Genomic DNA, 23,185 nt, shown 5'->3' on the forward strand with positions numbered 1-23,185 from the left:
GATTGGAAATACAGCCATAAAACCACAGAAGCAGGCGAAGAGGCATTGAAAATATTACATTCCCGTGCCTTAAACCAAAAGCATGTACCAGAGTCCCTAACAAAAAGAAGTCTCTTCAGAAAAAATTCATACAAGATTAAATATAAATAAAGAGGAATTTAAAAAAAAGATGATAACCTAAGTGTTTATTAATTCTTTCTGACATAATGATTGATCAGAAATGTGATTTAGAGTGAATTAGGCCCATAAGTAATTAAAATGCCTTGCTTTGCAATACATCTGCAATATTCAGTTTGAACAGCAGAGGGAGCAAGGAACTGTATAGAATGTAGTAAAATATTTTTCTGGACTCAGAAGTGAATGGAACAAGTTATTTCAGGATTGAATGGAAATAAATAGTAATATTAATCATATGGGTAAAGTGAGAAAATATAAATGAGCGTTAAGGCATTAAGCCCAATAGAGCATACCAGCACACTGATGAAACCACCACCCATTTGAGTTCTGAGGAATGCATGCTGGCGTGCCTTAATGTTTTTCTTGTGTACCATAAATTGATGATATGTTTCTGGATTTTTCTGTGTTATACCCAGTTTTGTGTAATTTTCAAATTGTGTAATATTTGGATGGTTAGATAGTTTATACTTACTTGTTTTCTGCATAAACTGCAAGATGTTGAATAGTGACAAAAATAATTGTTCTCTTTTCTGATTTTCAATTGTTAAGTTTAATTAAACCATAAATTATAAAATCTTACATTTTGCTGTCTTTTAGGAAGGTAAACTGATGTCAAATGTGGGACAATAAAATGTGTGTTTGAAATATTTAGGGAATAATGACTCCCACGCTGCTATTTACTATGTACACCACATCAAATGACATAAAAAATTAGTAAAAATCATTTGTTGACATTTTCTCATATTATGATATTTATGTAAAGTTCAGCAAGCGCAACCCAGACGCAAAACCAAAAATGGGCCGGCTCCTCAGCTTAGATTCCTGCTTTTTCAAACAAACATAGCAAGAGAATGAAGAAAAATTGTCGAGGAGTAAATTAGTCAGTTTCTTAAAATTGCTGCTGTATCTGAATCATGAAAGAAGAAAAAAATGGGTTTAGTATCCCTTTAATTCAGGTTTTTACATTTAATTAGTTTTATTCCCAATCAGTTTCCAAATGATCTGGAATGAAACAAAGTACAATTATTTATCTGTTATTTTGTCTTTTGTGCAGAAGATATTTTTGCACTTTTAAATACATTACGGTGTAACTGAGAGCTGATTGTCCTATTAGGCAATACCTCAGGTGACAGACACAAGGGTGACAGGCATTTGAGAGGTAATAAAAGCAAGACAATGAAACTCATTTCATGTCATCTGCCAATTCCATCACTTACTTTTAGACTTCCACTGGGAGCTGGGAGGAACAGTTCTACCTTTTGCCTGTTTTTCACATACAGAGAATATAAGCGCAGCTGATCTGCCTGAAAATAGAAAGATAAAGAGCTTAAGATGCTTTCATTAGAGGCAAAAAGAAAACAGATATAAAATCACTCAGTCTATATCACTGGTTTTCAAACCTGTCCTCAGGCCTCCCCAACAGGTCAGGTTTTCAGGATTACCTTAGATGAGAGCAGATAAAATAACCATGTTTACTAATCAGCTAATTATTTCAGCTGTGCTCTAGTACAGATTTCCACAAAGTGTGTTCTGTTAGAGAGGCCTGAGGACAGGTTTGAAAACCAGTGGTCTAATGGAAAAGTGACACACACACATATACAGATACCTGACATGATAAATGATGGAATACTTTGCATTGCTTTTATTTGTGTGTGCTATTCATGTAGCGCTTGGGAACAAATTACAGAAATATGATATTATTTTGCTAATGAATTGTATCATAACCTTAAAGCAACCACTATGAATCTTCTAATTCGGGGACTGAGGATGATACATGGATTATTGTTCCTTTAACTGTAACAAGTGAATGGCAGCTGCCCAGAATTAAAAGGAGCTCTTGTATAGATACGTATTCAAGGCTAGATTACGAGTGGAGCGCTATCATTTGCACTCAAGCGATATTAGGATTTCAAAGCTGTTTGCGCTCAAGCTAAATACCGCTCATATTAAAAAATAAAAGTTATCGCTGAAATGATTACCGCATATTCAGAGCTCTGGTTAACTGTTTTGCTGTTACATTTAACAGTATAGCCACATTCATAATAGCATTTTTTTTTTAATTGCATAAAAAGTTAAAAGGGCTCAAAGATATGAGATCTCAGGTTTTAGAGAGAAAAAAAGGCAGTCAAAGGGCTTCAACAATGAGATACATACATATCCATGTCTAAAGATGTATATGTATGTATATAAATGCATATATGTGTGTACTTATGTATTTACAGACATATATACACATATAAACACATTAATAAACACATAAATACACATGTAAACATATATAGACATATTATAAGTGCATTCGAGCCCTTTGCAGTCAAGTAGAAAAGACATGAAAAAACATATTTATGCAATATTCATATTTAATAAAATGTTATACTGTAAATAATATACATTCCAATGTTCTGCACATAGCAGAATATGTTCTACGTGTTTTAACCCCTTAACAACTATGACGTTCCCTGTATGTTGTTGGTCATTAAGAGTTTTCTTGGGTATAATAGCGCGGGATTCGCAGAGAGCCTCAACTTTTTGACTCTATTGAAGTCTATGGGGAAATCAGATTTTGCGTTTGTGACTTCTCAAAGTCTATTTGTTACCATCACTTTGCGAACTCGAGAGCACAAACTTTTTATTTTCAACCCGTAATATGTGCAACAAAATTACTTCTAGAGGTTTTAACGCTCTAACGCGAGAGCAAACTACCGCTCCACTCGTCACCTAGCCCTCAGTGTTAGAACAGGAGCAAATTTAAAAGTCTCTTAAAATTGCATGCTGTATCTGAACCATGAACGTTTTATTCTGACTTTCTCTTGGTATCTTTTGTTGAAACATATTGACAAAATACCTAGGCTGGCTCAGGAGAGTGCACAAGTCTTAAGCACTGTAGAATTTGTGAAATGTTGCTTATCATATGTGGGTTAAAAGGAATTATGGCACATTGAAGAGCAGGTGGGAATCTCGTTAATGCTTTTCCACAGTCCAAAATTATAGTTTGATTTCTTTTAAACACCTCTTGGTCTTTAGCAAAAATTGTGTTTGACACACATTCCCTAAAGAAGTCAAAAGGCAAATTCTGTAACCTGCAAATCAAATAACTGTTTTAGGCAATTTGCAGCATTTTTAAAACCTAAGTTACATCATTTGTTTTATAGCCTCTTTAGGGAGCGTGGGACAAAGCACATTTTTACACAAAAGTTTCGAGGTGCTTAATATTAATATTGCTTTAATGAAAGCTGATTTAAAACGATAATGATTTAAGGTATGATAAAAATGGAAATCGCACTGTAAGAGATTGACAGCAACTTTAAAATGAAAGCAGAGTTATGACACTAGCAAGTTATTAAACAGGAGAACAGGAACACAGCATGACTCACATGTTGCAGGAAACAGTATGAAACAGTCAGAGGGTGAGACACACAGGTCTGCAGGTCTCGCAGGAAATGAGTGTGGAAATTTAAGAGCTGTTCCAAGCTGCCTCTCAGTGCCAGGCCCGCGGGACATGACCCTCTGACCTCTAGGGATCGTCTAAGTGACTGGATATAACTCCGCTCAGAACACAGAAGGTCTAGAAGCATACGCTGCGGGGACCTGCAACAAGAGCACAGTGTTCTTTATTAACAGCATTAAACACATATATACAACACAATGTAATAGCACAACATGATAAACCATTATTTCAAGCAAAACACTATATGAAAATGAAAATAAACAAAAAATGCCATATATGTATATACAAATCACCGGGGTTTCATATTATTGCAAAAAGCCAAAAATATGACCATCATTTGTCTTAGTATATTTGCGCAAATCTGAAGTATTACCAGTGAGACCTTAATTACTGTGTAAATCAAAGAGATGCAAATAGATTTATCAAGTGATCACTGTTGCTATGGTGATCACTTGATAGTGAACTTTGAGTTAGGCCCTTTGTTTAAAAGAAGGGCCACTTGACCCATTTTAGTTCTTATAAGGAGATGCTAGAGTCCCTTTTAGAGTCCAGACAACACTAAAAGTCTAAAGGTGATTATCATTACTATGGCAAATCACTTGCTACCTAGAGGGGCTCAAAAATTTTTATTTGAAAGGGCAGACCCTTTTTTATATCAGGGGTATTGTGTTTTGTCCTGTCTTTGGAGCCATTACCCCCTATTTGATAAATACATTCGGTCATTTACTGCCATCTTTTTAGAAGCCACCTATTGTCAGGGTATTCTGGGGGCACAAAAACCCAGAAAATACATTATTATTATCATTTATTTATAAAGCACCAACATTTTAAGCAGTGCTATACAAAAGGTACATTACAATCAGTGACGTGCGGTGAGGTCAAAGGCTGTTGAGGCCCGAGAAGCCCATATATGAACCCAATAGATGTAGCTTAAATATACGATTAAATTAGCAGGTTGCACAAGGCAATTTAGCATTATTTACAACGCACGCATACAGGTAAGAAACGAATTAAATTCTTATTATATAGGCAAATCTAGTTCTACTATTTATTCTCTCACTAGAAACAAATTAAAGGGCATAACATTTTACAGGACATTGTCCCTTTAAGTTTAAAGAAAAGAAAAAAAAGATTAAAAAAAATGCAATGTTATCATAGAAGACTATGTAAAAAAAAAACAGTGGCATCTTGACTGTTAGACATATTAAGTGTAGCTCTGCGAGGCACAGCAAGAATAAAATACTAAATAAAGGATAATAGCCCTTATTATAGTCTATTTAACAAAAGTCATTTTACAAGCATGACTAAAACAGTATAAGCCATTATTTTATATACATACATATCTAACAACAGTGATTATTGTCAGTGGTTTAAAAAAATTCTTTAAGCAAGTAATTGATGCAGAACATTACTTAAGGACAATGCCAGCATGAGTTTATTTATCACACTGAGCAACATTTACCAGGACTAGTGGCTGCAACGAAAACCCTCCTCGCTGTATTGCAGGCATCACCTTTATAAGAGGCCATGCCAACCAGTCCTTCCCACTCTGTGTCCACTTCGTAGCCCATTTAGTAAATATTTCTAAATATATTATTCATAAAGGAGCAGCTCACCTTTCAGTCATACTGTTTTTATGAATACACGTTATACAATGCAGACAGAGGGAAAAAAAAGTCACAATTCTAAACATGTAGCCTCTAGAGGGAGAGCACCAACTTAACCGCATCTCCCTTATCATCAGCAGCAGCTTCCCCAGTGCTGTCTTCCAACAAGGAAAGCCAGTAACTTGATGTAGGCCACAGAGGAGGAAGCCCCTTCTCTTCTGCAGTTACCTCCCACACAGCAACGGGGTTATTCTCATAGAACAAATACATATGTATGTGTATTTTATAAATATACACTTATTCCCGTTGTTTTAAGCAAACCCAATTAGTTTGTACATGCGTAAACTATTCCATCATCCTGTTCACTGATTGTATATAGTAATCCACCACCTAGCCAGACAAAGTACGTCTACCTTTTTCCCTCATAAAGCACATCAGCATCAAACACTCAACCGCTGGGCAGCTTTTACCTCCTCGCCGTGAGAGTCCACAGCTGCATTCATTACTTTTGGGAAATACAGAACCTGGCCACCAGCAGGAGGCAAAGACACACCAGCCAAAAGGCTTAAATACCTCCCCCACTTCCCTCATCCCCCAGTCATTCTTTGTCTCTCGTCACAGGAGGTTGGCAGAGAAGCGTCAGAAGATTACAGACTAGTCTCTTATTGAGGGTAGTACTCTTCTAAATGGGACAGGAGTTTTAAATAGTCCTGTCAGCCTCTCAGTGAGAGCATGGATGAAATTTAGAGTCCAGAGATGCAGGGAGAGTCTTTCTGCGAAACCATCCCGACTCATATTAACAGCTCCATAAGCAATCAGCATTGATGAGTTTCGCTGCCTGCTTTCTTCACTTAAGTCCATGTCAGACGCGACGCTACTGTCTGTCAAACTTGATGGACCGTGTTACTGTTCCACGGCATAGATTCCGGTAAGATCGTTACATTTTCCTTTTCATTGTGATGTAATGTAAATGATAAAATGGTCTCAGTGGGACTCCTTTATCTTTATGGAATTAAGGGTTAATATCTCCTGAGGGGGGTTATTGAACAGTGGGGGACTTTAATCATGCTTGTTATGTGATTCTGTCTGCTTATGTTTAGAGATGTTGGGGCTCCTGGCTATTGCGGAACGTATACTTTTTCTTCGAGCTGTGCAGTTCTTGTGGACTGGCGCACTTTTTCTTTGGCCTACATGTCACACCTCGTGACCGGGCGTGGTCACGTTTTCGTTCTCCATTTCTGTATTCGTGACCGAGTGTCGGTGGAGAGGGTCTGTTTCTCTACTTGTCTGGGTAATAGGAGGTGGTGAGTGCCCCAGCCATTGGGGGTGTAAGGTGCCAGTTGTTTTTGTCCATAATTTAATCAGTCATGATATGGAGGATTCTGATTTTTTGGAGAAGGATTTCTCTGATTCAGATTCTGTTACTTGCATAGATTATGGGGAAGCCAGGGTAATCCAGCCCAATCAATTATGTTCCGTATGCTGTAATAGAGTGCTCTCTTCTCCCTCTGGGGAGAGGTTAGAGACTGCTGAGCTGTCTGCCTCTGTGAATTCTGTGTCACTTGAGGTGCGTTCCCTAGAATCTTCTGTTCCTACACAGGCAGTTGTCCCGCATACCATTACCCCTTCTACGGAAGGAGGTTTATTTCCACCAGAGGTTACTGCACAGTTTTGCATGGCCATATATTTGGCATTGGCGCATTTACACCTTCCTGATTGCAAGCGAAGAATTCATCCATGTCCTCTTAACCTGGGTACATCAGGTGCAAGTTCGATTATATTGGATCTTTCCTCTGGGGAAGTGGTTACCTCTAAGTCTTCATGGGTACAACCTTCAGGGTAGGGGCCTTCAGATGCCTCGCCGGAGGTAGATTTTGCCTTTAGATTCAGACTGGCGCGTCTGCGTGTACTGCTGTGGCATGTGTTGGCAGCATTGGAGGATACCAGTTCTGATTTGTCAACGAATCTTCAGTCTTCTGAATCAGATGGCGAACAGCGCTAGACGAGTGGAAGGATGGAGATCCTACTCCTGGTAGTCTTTTGTTTTGTGTGTCTAATCCCAGTTCTGAGCTCTTGAGGAATAGGGTATCTGACCCTGTTAGTGTTTCCTTTTTTGGCATTTACCTGCTGGTGCTGCCTAGTTTCTTTTGATCCAATTAGGATGTGTTTTATTTCTTTAATTTTAGACATCGTGACTGTTCTAGTTTTTCCTTTTAGGAAAATTATTTCTTCTCTGGGATTTTGATGCTAGTGATTTTATGGTCGCGATAGATGTTACTTCCGGTGGAAGTTAAAAAAAAATAAAAAAAATAAGACAATGTTTAAGCCCCAGAGCTTATTTGTCTAACATTTGTCTGTTTGTTTAGTCTAGCACTGCTAGGGTTTAGAACTTTCAGTTGGCCCTTGATTAGTTCAGTTGTACCCTGGACCTCAGGCTGGTCCAGGTTGGGTACTAGTTCACTCTGTTCTTTTGAGGTTTATATCAGATATGTTGTATCCTTGACAACAGGCTGGTCCTGTTTGGGTACTAAGTTTGCTTGCTTCTTGCTAGGAGCTTGTTTTCTTGTTTTTACAATTTAAAGAAAGCCATTCTTTCCTAGATGTCAGGCTGGTCCTAGTTATTTCATTTTGGTGGGCCGTCCGACGTTGGTTCATACTCAGTACTAAGTGTTCTATCCCTGCATAGTTTGCATGGTTAGCTGGGATTACGAATCCTGCTGTGGCAGTATATTTGTAGTTCCTGAGGTCCTTTGGACAGGAGCTAGAGTCTGGATTTGTCTGGATTTGTTACCACATTTTGTCTCTCATAGTTGAGGTATACCTATGATGAAGTGTACCCTCCCTTTGGGTTTCTGAGGGGAAGTAAGGTTAGGTACCCTGTGACCCGAGCTAGTCTCTCTGGGTGTCGGTGCCTCTTTCATCCTTCTTTTCCTTTAGAAATCGTGGCTGGAGATTCGTTATTTTTTTTTTGAAAATAATTTTTTTATTGAAGTTAAAACATATATCAACAAACAAGACTCGCCCTAAGGCAAAGTTACAACAGAGAGAGAAATACATTGTCTATACATAGGTATTGTTGAATAAAGAAATATGCATATGCGGCAAGATAAATACATATCAAATCTGAATATGAAGATAGACAATAGTTTAGGCGAGATAAGATAGAGCTTCATTTTATATTATATTATTGACGTATAATCTCCACAGAATAATAGAAAATTACCTGAGACCAAGATATCAGCCTGTGGAGAATTAACATATGTATCAGCCACTCTTGGGCCGAGATATACAAGGGGGAAGGGGAGATTCAGCGGATAAGCACCGCTATACACATAGGGGAAGGGGTGTAAGTGTAAGTAGGTAAGGGTAAGTGTAAGTAGGTAAGGGTACACGATGGTAACTTAGAAGTGCCTGATCATAGAGACCTTAGGCCTGTCATCAGGGTCATTGTAACCATAAGTTAGTTGTGCCATGGAGAGTTAAGCTACTTAGAAATATGTGGTGACATGCAGTGACATCTAAACACAATGAGGGGCAGCTATATAGGGACCTTAAGGCCGCTCTACCTATTAAACATTATCTTGCATCGAGTGTAATTATTCTACATGGGTCTGAGAAAGGAAAGTTAAATAACTATAGTCAGATTTGTGTATCTACATAAATGCAATGTAAATGGACCCATCGACCTAAGCTCAAACCTTATGTCCTGCAGTCAAACTAAATGAGTATATTGCAGTGATCCTTCATTGGGGCATTTTTTTTTCCCCTCTTTTCACTTCTTTCGTTTTTCTTTCCCCCCTAGATATAAGTATTTCAGATGTAGCTAATCGCTTTTTAGCATATAGTAGGATATAAAGGAGGTTTAAAATTTCAAGCAATCCTGAAATGATACTTCCTGTGTGCTCCAAAAATCTAATACATTGCTAAGATCACACTGTCAGTGCTGAAGTTACATATAAACCAGTGCCTAGACCTAGATGCATAAGGATACATAAACTGCACAATCAACTATATCCTCTTAAAATATATAGCCATAGCACAGTAAAAGATATATAAAGAACAGCGTATGGGCGAACCATGAAATACCCCTCCTACAGACTGTAAAGGGCAAGATAAGTAATACGCCAAATATGTGCTGAGTTTATATAGAAGAACATTATATAGGGTAACCAACTATGACAAATAGTAGGTCACATTGGAACCGATATTAGCCAGTATGTAACTTCTGATAGGAAGCTATAGTTTTAGCATGCTAGGTATGTCTGCAGGGTTAAGCTCCTTTAAGCACTGTAATGTGTTTTTCTCCTTCAGCAGCAAACCTACAAATCAACTATATAAATAATACATACTAACAACATAGGCATTCTTTGACAAATCACTAATGAAACTAGGGTCACTAAAAATTGAGTGGCAAAATATGGTTAGTTGGCCCTCATCAAAACATCCTCAAATATTGACCATTGCAAATGCATGCAGCGTACCCTACAAAATTGATTTTTCATCTGAAAGCATATGAGAAAACGTATGAAAATAAGTCATGGACTGGATCTCACATTAGTATTCAGTACATATAATAACATTCTCATGTAAATTGCTAACGTACTATACAGAATATTTTAACTGCAGTGACAGAACAATATTATATACATTTATAGACCTAAAGGTAAACAGGCTAGTTATATGAGCGTCTCTCAACTGGAGGAAGTGTAAACTTAAATAGAGTATATGAGACTATAAAATCTATGTAAAAAGTATGCAGTGTGAAGCTATACATATCAAACAGTGCCCAGGCCAAGAACATTTCAGACACACAAATGCCTGTAAAGGCAGTGGGACCATATCGTTGACGCAAGCGTCCCAAACATTAATCTAGGATATACATCTGTGAATGTATAGTCCAAAACTATCCTTAGCCGACAATAAATGTTATTAATTTGGGTCAGACCTCAGAATTCTACGTCTTCGTCACAGTATAAGGGGTAGTCTCTGATTCCCTGGAGTGACTTTACAGCCCAGAAATATATATGAAATCAGGACTATGCATTTAAAAGTCCTGCCAGGTTGCATAAGTTCACATACCACCGTATCAGTTACTCCGGTATTCAGCCTGTGGTAAAGTAAAAATAACAAAGAGAAAGCAAGCCACCTGGATCAAAGTTCCTTCTCTGCCATCCAAAGAGTATTATGTAGTTCAGCCTTCGGGTTCTCTGGCTCAGACTCGGGTATTTATTTGCAGCGCAATCGCGACCATAGCCGCTCAGATGCCAGAAAGGAAGAGGTTGCATATAAGCAGGTAGTAGAGGTGTCTTATCTGCGACGGCCATTTTCGAAGAGATATCTCCGTATCTCGAGTGTTCCCAATAGCTTGTGTCGTAAGGCCAAGGGCCTCCTGTTTATTATTGATCATGTCTCCCGTATCTGGATCAAAGGATAAGGGCATGCGACTCACTGATGTGCTCCCGCAAGTATAGGCTAGTTCATCTACGTCTCCATGTATGTACTCCACTATTTGTGCATCTTCTTTGATCTTAGTGAGTGTCATGGGTGTAGATCTTACCGGTACTTTGTGCACGTTTTTAATTATAGTTCTGAGGTCTTCATACCCGGCGGTTAGCTTTTGATCTAGCTCTATCAGTAGGGTGCGGATAGTAACGGTCGTCTCCTCCATGTTCAAAGGGAGAGATCAGGTAAGTAGCATACACTGGCTGCACCGGTATCTTGGTGGGACTTAGCGTTAATGTTGTGCAGAGTCGTCTCCCCGAGATTCGTTATTTGATCTCCGGGCCTTGTTGATGCTGAGATTTTTTAATCTCTCTAGTCCTTTGGACCTTGCCAGTCGCTTCTCTGATAGTTCAGTTCGATCAGTGTAAGGGTCACAAATTCTGACTACTCTGTCTTGGGTATCGACCACGTATCATGTCTTCAGAGTGATCTTTTCCTTAGGTTGGGAGACCTTACAGTAGGTTCGGGAACCTTCTCTTAGCGGGTAGTTGGTTCTTCCTTATTGGTCAGGGTGTTCTCCCTATCCCCGTTTTCTAGTAGGGGGGGAGTTGGTCCGCCCTGCTTTCTGAGTTTTTTTCTCTTGTTCCATCCCTGGAATGTCCTGGTGCAAGTTTGCTAGCTAATCAGTTGGCTAGTTATTATGGTTTGACATTTAGTCTGACTGCCTATCCGATGGAAGCCTGCGGCTTTCGTTTGGGACATAAACGGATATTACTATTCTGTTCCTGTTCTGCTCCCGGGTTTTTTTGGACCAAGGCGTTCAGTTTCTCTGTACCAGATAGCTGTCTTTGGTAAGATAGTTTTGTTCTACTTTGTCCTTCCGGGACTCAGGTTCTGGTTAAGGTTTTACATTGGTTCCTTTTGGATCCATGTAGGAGGTGGTCTGGAATTTTTCCTTTCTTTGCTCTCCTCCGTTGGTAGGGTATTCCCTACGGGGCTTTGTCCTCTTGCAACCTGGTAGTCCGCTCTTTTTCGAGTTATGCTAGGGGCTTCTCTCGCTGTTTTTTTCTTTGAGTCTTCGGGGAATGTTTCTGGAGGTTCTTTCGGACCTTCTTATCTGATTCTTGATTTCCTTTTAGTTAGGGGGAATGTGGTGTGGGGAGTTTGCTGATTGTTTCCCTTGCCATTGATCAGGGAGAGGGTTTAAATGTGTGTGCTTCTAGACAGTGGGACTTTTGTCTCCTCAGAGGCTTTTGTGCTCAGTCGAGTCCAGAATTTATGTATGATCGCTAACAGGGATCCTTATGGTTCTAATTGATGGGCAATTACCTTGTCCTCTTTCCATGTTTTGTTTCCTCCTGCTTCTGTTGAAGTAGTTTTTTGTCTGGAATCCGGGTTGTGACTGGCTAAGGTGCCATCAGAATGGGCTGCCTTTTTGTTCCCGCCCGTTTTGCATTCAGTGTCCTCTATAAGCTTATTTATTGATTTCCCAAAAGTAATGAATGCAGCTGTGGACTCTCCCCGTTTTAAGAAGAAAAACTTAAATTATGCTTACCTGATAATTTTCTTTCCACAGCTCCCCGCCCTTTTTTTCTGTGGGTGGCCTTAACATTTTTTGTTATTCATTCTTCTGGCAACTTTTTCACCCTAATATTTATCCTACTGTTCCTTGTTCCCTTGGCAGAATGACTGGGGGATGAAGGAAGTGGGGGAGGTATTTAAGCCTTTTGAGTGGGGTGTATTTGCCTCCTGGTGGCAAGGTTCTGTATTTCCCAAAAGTAATGAATGCAGATGTGGACTATCGCTAAAATGATTAGGTAAGAATAATTTAAGTTTTTAGCCATTCTGCAGCACAAACCATGACCTGGTGGCACAGCATATTGGCTACTGGTAGCAAAGCATGCTACAAGATTTTGCAATAGAGAGAAAGACGACCCCTATGCTGCCTCTCTCTATTGCGCAACATAGAGAAATAAAAATTATTATTTTTTTTTTTTTTAAATAAAGTTGAATTTTCAATTTAAAAATGCCCCAAATAACAGGTGCGGCAGTGCCTCATCTGCCTCCTATGACTGCACGTCCCATATGTGTACAATACAAAACTTACAATGAGACATTATGTAAGGCTATATACTGTACATTACTACACTTACATTGACAAACATAAACAGAAGGGGAGGAGCTCCCACCCCCAACCACAATCAGTTGTAGATGCTCTTTTATACAAAGTGAGCTACAGTTAGAGAGGCTCTCAATCTATAGGAAATAAATAGGAGAGTTGAGGGAGAGGGAAACATGTAGCAGAGACATCTGTTTAATGATGCATATAAAACTTACTTTAAGGAACATAAGTTGGGATAGAGACAATATAATTATTTGTACTTTAATTACTTTACCTGCAAATGTATACTGCAGTGCCTCGCCATTAACCTTTTCTTTTAAGTTTCCAAAGTGTACAGCTCTAACTCCCCCCACATATTTCCTTCTATGGCTGTATCTATATCTACCTTTGGTTTGGTAGAATGCAGCCTAACACTCATCTGCTGGAACATGCCTAGAAGCAAATTAGCTGCTGTGAACTCAGTTATTATTATTATCGGTTATTTATTTGGTGGAGGGAAGGATGGGGGGGGCAGACTACTCCAGACAGTGTGGCTATGTAAATCATTTTGCTTATTTTTGAATATTTTAAAATACTTGCCAACAATTTTTAAACAATTTTTGAATGCAAACTATTTTTACTTAATTAGCCCTTTAAGGATATGCACAGATTTCAAAATGTTTTATGGCACTTTAAATTGTATTTTTAAGGAACACTTGAAGATTTTGTGACTAAAAGGAAAGTCTGACTGAGCGAGGAAGGAGTTCTATAAAAGTCTTGCAGATGAGGGTGTGAGGAAGTAATAAGAGATGAGAAGAGAAGTAGGTTTTGGGAAGAGCGGAAGGGTGGGTTGGGGAGTATTTGCAGACAAGGACAGAGATATAGGAGGGTGCAGTGTTGTTGAGGGCTTTTGTATGTAAGGGTCAACATTTTGAATTTTATTCTTGAGGCTAAGGGAAGCCACATACACACACACTCACCATATACACACACACTCACCATATACACACACACTCACCATATACACACACACACACTCACCATACACTCACCATATAAACACACACTCACCATATACACACACACTCACCATATACACACACACACACTCACCATATACACACACACACACTCACCATATACACACACACACACTCACCATATACACACATATACAGTATATAGTTGTTTTGTGAATTTGAACAATTCTGTTATACTGTTACCCCATTTAGAACATGATATGCATAGCTTCAGATAAAATAAGGTCTTAGCTGAATCAGATGATGCCAATGAACAACTTATTTTACAGGTTGTTGTCAAATTCTTTTTATATATTTGTTTTTTACTTCTTTTTTTTTTTTTTTAAATATACAATTTTTATTAGTTTTTAGTTATTATACAAAGGTTGCCCAACGATATTATTAGCAATAATTAAACAGAAGACAGAACCCGGTCTATCAACTTAATAGCGTACCTACAATTCTCATGTGTGCCTGAACTTAAAGGGACATAATACTCATATGCTAAATCACTTGAAACTGATGCAGTATAACTGGAAAAAGCTGACAGGAAAATATCACCTGAGCATCTCTATGTAAAAAAGGAAGATATTTTACCTCACAACTTCCTCAGCTCAGCAGAGTAAGTTCTGTGTAAAAAGTTATACTCAGCTGCTCCCAGCTGCAGGTAAAAATAAAAAAAAATGAAGAAATGAACAGCAGCCAATCAGCATCAGCAGTGCTGAGGTCATGAACTCTTACTGTGATCTCATGAGATTTGACTTAACTATCATGAGATTTCATAGTAAGCTTCCTTTACCTGATTGGTGAAATAATATGAGAGTTCACAAGGCTCATCCCCTAAGATGTCCCAGGACAGACGCACTAAAATGCTGCTTTGAAATCCTTTACAATGGGAGGTGGCTACTGAGAAACTTTTGAGGTAAAATATCTTTCTTTTTTACATAGAGATGTTCAGGAGATATTTTCTAGTCAGCTTTTTACAGCTATGCTGCATCACTTTCAAGTGTTTAAACATTTGGGTATTATGGCCCTTTAACTTACTATACGGCTAGATTTAGAGTTCTGCGGCCAAAGGGGTGCGTTAGCTACGCATGCTTTTTTTCCCCGCACCTTTTAAATACCGCTGGTATTTAGAGTTCACAGAATGGCTGTGTTTTCAGTGCGTTAGGCTCCAAAAAGGGAGCGTAGAGCATAATTTAACGCCACTGCAACTCTAAATTCCAGCGGTGCTTACGGACGCGGCCAGCTTCAAAAACGTGCTCGTGCACGATTCCCCCATAGAAAACAATGGGGCAATTTGAGCTGAAAAAAAACCTAACACCTGCAAAAAAGCAGCGTTCAGCTCCTAACGCAGCCCCATTGTTTTCTATGGGGAAACACTTCCTACGTCTGCACCTAACACTCTAACATGTACCCCGAGTCGAAACACCCCTAACCTTACACTTATTAACCCCTATTCTGCCGCCCTCGCGATCGCTGACACCTGCATATTTTTTTAACCCCTAATCTGCCGCTCCGTAAACCGCCGCTACCTACATTATCCCTATGTACCCCTAATCTGCTGCCCCTAACACCGCCGACCCCTATATTATATTTATTAACCCCTAATCTGCCCCCACAACGTCGCCTCCACCTGCCTACACTTATTAACCCCTAATCTGCCAAGCGGACCGCACCGCTACTATAATAAAGTTATTAACCCCTAATCCGCCTCACTCCCGCCTCAATAACCCTATAATAAATAGTATTAACCCCTAATCTGCCCTCCCTAACATCGCCGACACCTAACTTCAATTATTAACCCCTAATCTGCCGACCGAATCTCGCCGCTACTGTAATAAATGGATTAACCCCTAAAGCTAAGTCTAACCCTAACACTAACACCCCCCTAAATTAAATATAATTTTTATCTAACGAAATAAATTAACTCTTATTAAATAAATTATTCCTATTTAAAGCTAAATACTTACCTGTAAAATAAACCCTAATATAGCTACAATATAAATTATAATTATATTGTAGCTATTTTAGGATTAATATTTATTTTACAGGTAACTTTGTATTTATTTTAACCAGGTACAATAGCTATTAAATAGTTAAGAACTATTTATTAGCTAAAATAGTTAAAATAATTACAAAATTACCTGTAAAATAAATCCTAACCTAAGTTACAATTAAACCTAACACTACACTATCAATAAATTAATTAAATACAATACCTACAATTATCTACAATTAAACCTAACACTACACTATCAATAAATAATTAAATACAATATCTACAAATAAATACAATGAAATAAACTAACTAAAGTACAAAAAATAAAAAAGAACTAAGTTACAAAAAATAAAAAAATATTTACAAACATTAGAAAAATATTACAACAATTTTAAACTAATTACACCTACTCTAAGCCCCCTAATAAAATAACAAAGCCCCCCAAAATAAAAAAAATGCCCTACCCTATTCTAAATTAAAAAAGTTCAAAGCTCTTTTACCTTACCAGCCCTGAAAAGGGCCCTTTGCGGGGCATGCCCCAAAGAATTCAGCTCTTTTGCCTGGAAAAAAACCACATACAATACCCCCCCCCAACATTACAACCCACCACCCACATACCCCTAATCTAACCCAAACCCCCCTTAAATAAACCTAATACTAAGCCCCTGAAGATCTCCCTACCTTGTCTTCACCTCACCGGGTCCCGATCTGTCCAGAAGAGCCTCCGATGTCTTGATCCAAGCCCAAGTGGGGGGCTAAAGGGTGACGTCCATCCTCGGGCTGAAGTCTGGATCCAAGCGGCGGCTGAAGAAATCCATCATCGGGCTGAAGTCGGAAGTCCATCATCGGGATGAAGTCTTCTCTCAAGCAGCGTCTTCAATCTTCTTTCTTCCGGAGCGGAGCCATCTTCTTCCCAGCGACGCGGATCCATCCTCTTCTAACGACGCCTACTCGCCGAATGACGGTTCCTTTAAATGACGTCATCCAAGATGGCGTCCCTCGAATTCCGATTGGCTGATAGGATTCTATCAGCCAATCGGAATTAAGGTAGGAATATTCTGATTGGCTGATGGAATCAGCCAATCAGATTCAAATTCAATCCGATTGGCTGATCCAATCAGCCAATCAGATTGAGCTCGCATTCTTTTGGCTTTTCCGATCAGCCAATAGAATGCGAGCTCAATTTGATTGGCTGATTGGATCAGCCAATCGGATTGAACTTGAATCTGATTGGCTGATTCCATCAGCCAATCAGAATATTCCTACCTTAATTCCGATTGGCTGATAGAATCCTATCAGCCAATCGGAATTCGAGGGACGCCATCTTGGATGACGTCATTTAAAGGAACCGTCATTCGGCGAGTAGGCGTCGTTAGAAGAGGATGGATCCGCGTCGGCTGGGAAGAAGATGGCTCCGCTCCGGAAGAAAGAAGATTGAAGATGCTGCTTGATAGAAGACTTCATCCCGATGATGGATTTCTTCAGCCGCCGCTTGGATCCAGACTTCAGCCAGAGGATGGACGTCACTCTTCAGCCCCCTGCTTGGGCTTGGATCAAGACATCAGAGGCTCTTCTGGACAGATCGGGACCCGGTGAGGTGAAGACAAGGTAGGAAGATCTTCAGGGGCTTAGTGTTAGGTTTATTTAACGGGGGTTTGGGTTAGATTAGGGGTATGTGGGTGGTGGGTTGTAATGTTGGGGGGGGTATTGTATGTGTTTTTTTCCAGGCAAAAGAGCTGAATTCTTTGGGGCATGCCCCTTTTCAGGGCTGGTAAGGTAAAAGAGCTTGTAACTTTTTAAATTTAGAATAGGGTAGGGCATTTTTTTATTTTGGGGGGCTTTGTTATTTTATTAGGGGGCTTAGAGTAGGTGTAATTAGTTTAAAATTGTTGTAATATTTTTCTAATGTTTGTAAATATTTTTTTATTTTTTGTAACTTAGTTCTTTTTTATTTTTTGTACTTTAGTTAGTTTATTTAATTGTATTTATTTGTACTTATTTTATTTAATTAATTTATTGATAGTGTAGTGTTAGGTTTAATTGTAGATAATTGTAGGTATTTTATTTAATTAATTTATTGATAGTGTAGTGTTAGGTTTAATTGTAGATAATTGTAGGTATTTTATTTAATTAATTTATTGATAGTGTAGTGTTAGGTTTAATTGTAACTTAGGTTAGGATTTATTTTACAGGTAATATTGTAATTATTTTAACTAGGTAACTATTAAATAGTTATTAACTATTTAATAGCTATTGTACCTGGTTAATATAATTACAAAGTTGCCTGTAAAATAAGTATAAGTAAGTATTTAGCTTTAAATAGGAATAAGTTATTTAATAATAGTTAATTTATTTTGTTAGATAAAAATTATATTTAACTTAGGGGGGTGTTAGTGTTAGGGTTAGAATTAGCTTTAGGGGTTAATACATTTATTAGAATAGCGGTGAGCTCCAGTCGGCAGATTAGGGGTTAATGCTTGAAGTTAGGTGTCGGCGATGTTAGGGAGGGCAGATTAGGGGTTAATACTATTTATTATAGGGTTATTGAGGCGGGAGTGAGGCGGATTAGGGGTTAATAACATTATTATAATAGCGGCGCGGTCGGCAGATTAGGGGTTAATAAGTGTAGGCAGGTGGAGGCGACATTGAGGGGGGCAGATTAGGGGTTAATAAATATAATATAGGGGTCGGCGGTGTTAGGGGCAACAGATTAGGGGTTCATAGGGATAACGTAGGTGGCAGCGGCGTGCGGTCGGCAGATTAGGGGTTAAAATTTTTTAATAGAGTGGGGGCGATGTGGGGGGACCTCGGTTTAGGGGTACATAGGTAGTTTATGGGTGTTAGTGTACTTTAGAGCACAGTAGTTAAGAGCTTTATAAACCGGCGTTAGCCCAGAAAGCTCTTAACTCCTGACTTTTTTCTGCGGCTGGAGTTTTGTCGTTAGATTTCTAACGCTCACTTCAGCCACGACTCTAAATACCGGCGTTAGAAAGATCCCATTGAAAAGATAGGATACGCAAATGGCGTAGGGGGATCTGCGGTATGGAAAAGTCGCGGCTGCAACGTGAGCGTTAGACCCTTTCCTGACTGACTCCAAATACCAGAGGGCGGTAAAAACCAGCGTTAGGAGCCTCTAACGCTGGTTTTCACGGCTACCGCCCAACTCTAAATCTAGCCGATAGTTATTCTTGGCCAGCCTGTAGACATTACCCTCTCTGAACCAATTTTAAACATTAGTTAAACCATCCATTTCCTCCTCAACTTTATTCAGTTATTGAACTTCATAACTGATATTTTGAGGATATTTATATTACAGAGAAGGGGAACTTACTAAACAGGTAGTCTTTAGGCCCAGCTCACGGTTGACCTCTTTCCTGAGATAAGACAATTATTTATACACAAGATTAGCGGGCTTTTGAATTCCTATCCCAAAGTAGTCGTGATCACTATGTTAATCACTTTTTAGAATTACTTATATTAATAATATTTTAGCCTCAAGGGGAAGGGAGAGATGGAGGGAGAGGGGGGGAAAAAGGGGGAGAGGGGGAGAAGCTTAGCAGTACCTTACCAGATGTCCAATAATACTAATTCTGTATTTCTAAATGGATAGATTAGTTGCTCTATTTCACTAGGAGGAAATATCTTAATAAACTTTGACCACTTTCTAAAGAAGGTAATAATCTCCTGATCAGAATTCAGGTCTGTGGCCATCTGTTCAATGACACATTGCTTTTGAGATAATTTTTAATTTCTGCTATTGTGGGAGTCAAATTACGCTTCCACTTCTTTAATATTAAGTTCGTAGCTGTTAAAATTGTTAGATTTATTATTGTATTCTCTGAGAATGGTAATTTGTTATCCAATAAAAGAATTACTTCATTCAAGGATATTGACATGGGGGTAATCTTAACTATGTTTATTAGCCAATACTCCACTCTTCTCCAGAATTGAAGTATTTTTGTACATGACCAAAACATATGAACTAAATTTGCAGCAGGTAGTTTACATTTTGGGCATACATTAAAGATTATATTGTACAATTTATAACCTTTTTCCCGGGATATAATATGCCTGGTATATTAATTTGAGATGGGACTCTCCAGGTCTCAGAAATTGTGGTTCAATATAGCAGAGTTAGTGAACGTTTTACTTGTTTGTCCATTTTTGAGCCATACCATTTATATTTGATTCCCCCTTTTGAGATATAAGAACATTGTACCAAATAGAAATGTATAAATGCCCCGCTTTGGCCAGAACTGGCCACTGATTATATTTCCCCCATGACCATTTCCATGAATAATTATTGACTAACTTAGAACATAGGCATCTACTTATCAAGCCGTCAACTTACTTGCATTCGAAGGCACCAATATGCTCGCCTAAGATCGCCTAACTTCGTTGCCGCGGACCTGAATACGTTCTCCAAAGTTACCAAAAAAGCTGTCAAAAGGCCGCGCACTAAGTATGGGGCGATGATCAGCAGACTGTTGTTAACTGACAGTCATCGATCTCGCTGCTCTTTGGCTTTTTCCCAGCTTTATTGGTATACTGTCACCAAACACCCACACTATAATACACTGTTTTACCCCTATCCCGCTGCTCACGGACTCCGCCACAACTAAATAAAGTTATTAACCCCTAAACCGCTGTTCCTGGAGTCCACCGCCACTCTAATAAACGCATTAACCCCTATCCTGCCTCTCCCGGAGTCCACCGCCACTCTAATAAACGTATTAACCCCTATCCTGCCGCTCCCGGAGCCCACCGCAACCTACATTATGTTGTTAACACCCCTAATCTGCCACCACCGACAGTATACTTATTAACCCCTAATCTGCTGTCCCCAATTTATTAACCCCTAAACCTAAGTCTAACCCTAACACCCCTAACGTAAATATAATTAAAATAAATCTAAATAAAACCTACTACAGGGAGTGCAGAATTATTAGGCAAATGAGTATTTTGACCACATCATCCTCTTTATGCATGTTGTCTTACTCCAAGCTGTATAGGCTCGAAAGCCTACTACCAATTAAGCATATTAGGTGATGTGCATCTCTGTAATGAGAAGGGGTGTGGTCTAATGACATCAACACCCTATATCAGGTGTGCATAATTATTAGGCAACTTCCTTTCCTTTGGCAAAATGGGTCAAAAGAAGGACTTGACAGGCTCAGAAAAGTCAAAAATAGTGAGATATCTTGCAGAGGGATGCAGCACTCTTAAAATTGCAAAGCTTCTGAAGCGTGATCATCGAACAATCAAGCGTTTCATTCAAAATAGTTAACAGGGTCGCAAGAAGCGTGTGGAAAAACCAAGGCGCAAAATAACTGCCCATGAACTGAGAAAAGTCAAGCGTGCAGCTGCCAAGATGCCACTTGCCACCAGTTTGGCCATATTTCAGAGCTGCAACATCACTGGAGTGCCCAAAAGCACAAGGTGTGCAATACTCAGAGACATGGCCAAGGTAAGAAAGGCTGAAAGACGACCACCACTGAACAAGACACACAAGCTGAAACGTCAAGACTGGGCCAAGAAATATCTCAAGACTGATTTTTCTAAGGTTTTATGGACTGATGAAATGAGAGCGAGTCTTGATGGGCCAGATGGATGGGCCCGTGGCTGGATTGGTAAAGGGCAGAGAGCTCCAGTCCGACTCAGACGCCAGCAAGGTGGAGGTGGAGTACTGGTTTGGGCTGGTATCAAAGATGAGCTTGTGGGGCCTTTTCGGGTTGAGGATGGAGTCAAGCTCAACTCCCAGTCCTACTGCCAGTTTCTGGAAGACACCTTCTTCAAGCAGTGGTACAGGAAGAAGTCTGCATCCTTCAAGAAAAACATGATTTTCATGCAGGACAATGCTCCATCACACGCGTCCAAGTACTCCACAGCGTGGCTGGCAAGAAAGGGTATAAAAGAAGAAAATCTAATGACATGGCCTCCTTGTTCACCTGATCTGAACCCCATTGAGAACCTGTGGTCCATCATCAAATGTGAGATTTACAAGGAGGGAAAACAGTACACCTCTCTGAACAGTGTCTGGGAGGCTGTGGTTGCTGCTGCACGCAATGTTGATGGTGAACAGATCAACACACTGACAGAATCCATGGATGGCAGGCTTTTGAGTGTCCTTGCAAAGAAAGGTGGCTATATTGGTCACTGATTTGTTTTTGTTTTGTTTTTTAAATGTATATTTGTGAATGTTGAGATGTTATATTGGTTTCACTGGTAAAAATAAATAATTGAAATGGGTATATATTTGTTTTTTGTTAAGTTGCCTAATAATTATGCACAGTAATAGTCACCTGCACACACAGATATCCCCCTAAAATAGCTATAACTAAAAACAAACTAAAAACTACTTCCAAAACTATTCAGCTTTGATATTAATTAGTTTTTTGGGTTCATTGAGAACATGGTTGTTGTTCAATAATAAAATTAATCCTCAAAAATACAACTTGCCTAATAATTCTGCACTCCCTGTATTAATAACTAAATAATTCCTATTTAAAACGAAATACTTACCTATAAAATAAACCCTAAGATAGCTACAATATAACTAATAGTTACATTGTAGCTATCTTAGGGTTTATTTTTATTTCACAGGCAAGTTTGTATTTATTTTAACTAGGTAGAATAGTTAGTACATAGTTATTAACTATTTAATAACTACCTAGCTAAAATAAATACAAAAGTACCTGTAAAATAAAACCTAACCTAAGTTACAATAACACCTAACACTATACTATAATTGACTAAATTAAATAAATTATATACAATTATCTAAAGTACAAAAAACATTTTTACAGAAAATAATAAACAAATTACAAGATCTTTAAACTAATTACACCTAATCTAATAGCCCTATCAACATAAAAAAGCCCCCCTAAAATAATAAAAACCCCTAGCCTAAACTAAACTACTAATAGCCCTTAAAAGGGCCTTTTGCGGGGCATTGCCCCAAAGAAATCAGCTCTTTTACCTGTAAAAAAAAAATACAAACAACCCCCCAACAGTAAAACCCACCACCCACACAACCAGCCCCCCAAATAAAATACTAATTAAAAAAATCTAAGCTCCCCATTGCCCTGAAAAGGGCATTTGGATGGGCATTGCCCTTAAAAGGGCAGTTAGCTCTTTTGGGGCCCAAAGCCCTAACCTAAAAATAAAACACACCCAATACACCATTAAAAAACCCTAACACTAACCCCCTGAAGATCGACTTACTGTTCTGAAGACCGGACATCCATCCTCAAGGAAGCGGCAGAAGTCTTCATCCAACCGGACCGAAGTCCTCAACAAAGCCGGGAGAAGTCTTCATCCAAGCCGGGCGAAGTGGTCCTCCAGACGGGCAGAAGTCTTCACCCAGACGGCATCTTCTATCTTCATCCA

General features: G+C 39.0%; 1 protein-coding gene across 1 annotated transcript in view; it reads right to left on the minus strand.

The window, feature by feature from the left end:
- The window catches only part of ARHGEF40 (Rho guanine nucleotide exchange factor 40), a 139,761-nt gene that overhangs the window by 40,684 nt on the left and 75,892 nt on the right, over positions 1-23,185 (minus strand). Inside the window, exons 14-15 of the mRNA XM_053702226.1 lie at positions 3,552-3,765; positions 1,395-1,481 (exon numbers count right to left, since the gene is read on the minus strand). Coding sequence (XP_053558201.1) covers positions 1,395-1,481; positions 3,552-3,765 — 301 coding nt within the window. The remainder of the gene's footprint in view (positions 1-1,394; positions 1,482-3,551; positions 3,766-23,185) is intronic.

Source organism: Bombina bombina, chromosome 2, assembly GCF_027579735.1.
Source record: "Bombina bombina isolate aBomBom1 chromosome 2, aBomBom1.pri, whole genome shotgun sequence".
Classification (NCBI taxonomy): Eukaryota; Metazoa; Chordata; class Amphibia; order Anura; family Bombinatoridae; genus Bombina; species Bombina bombina.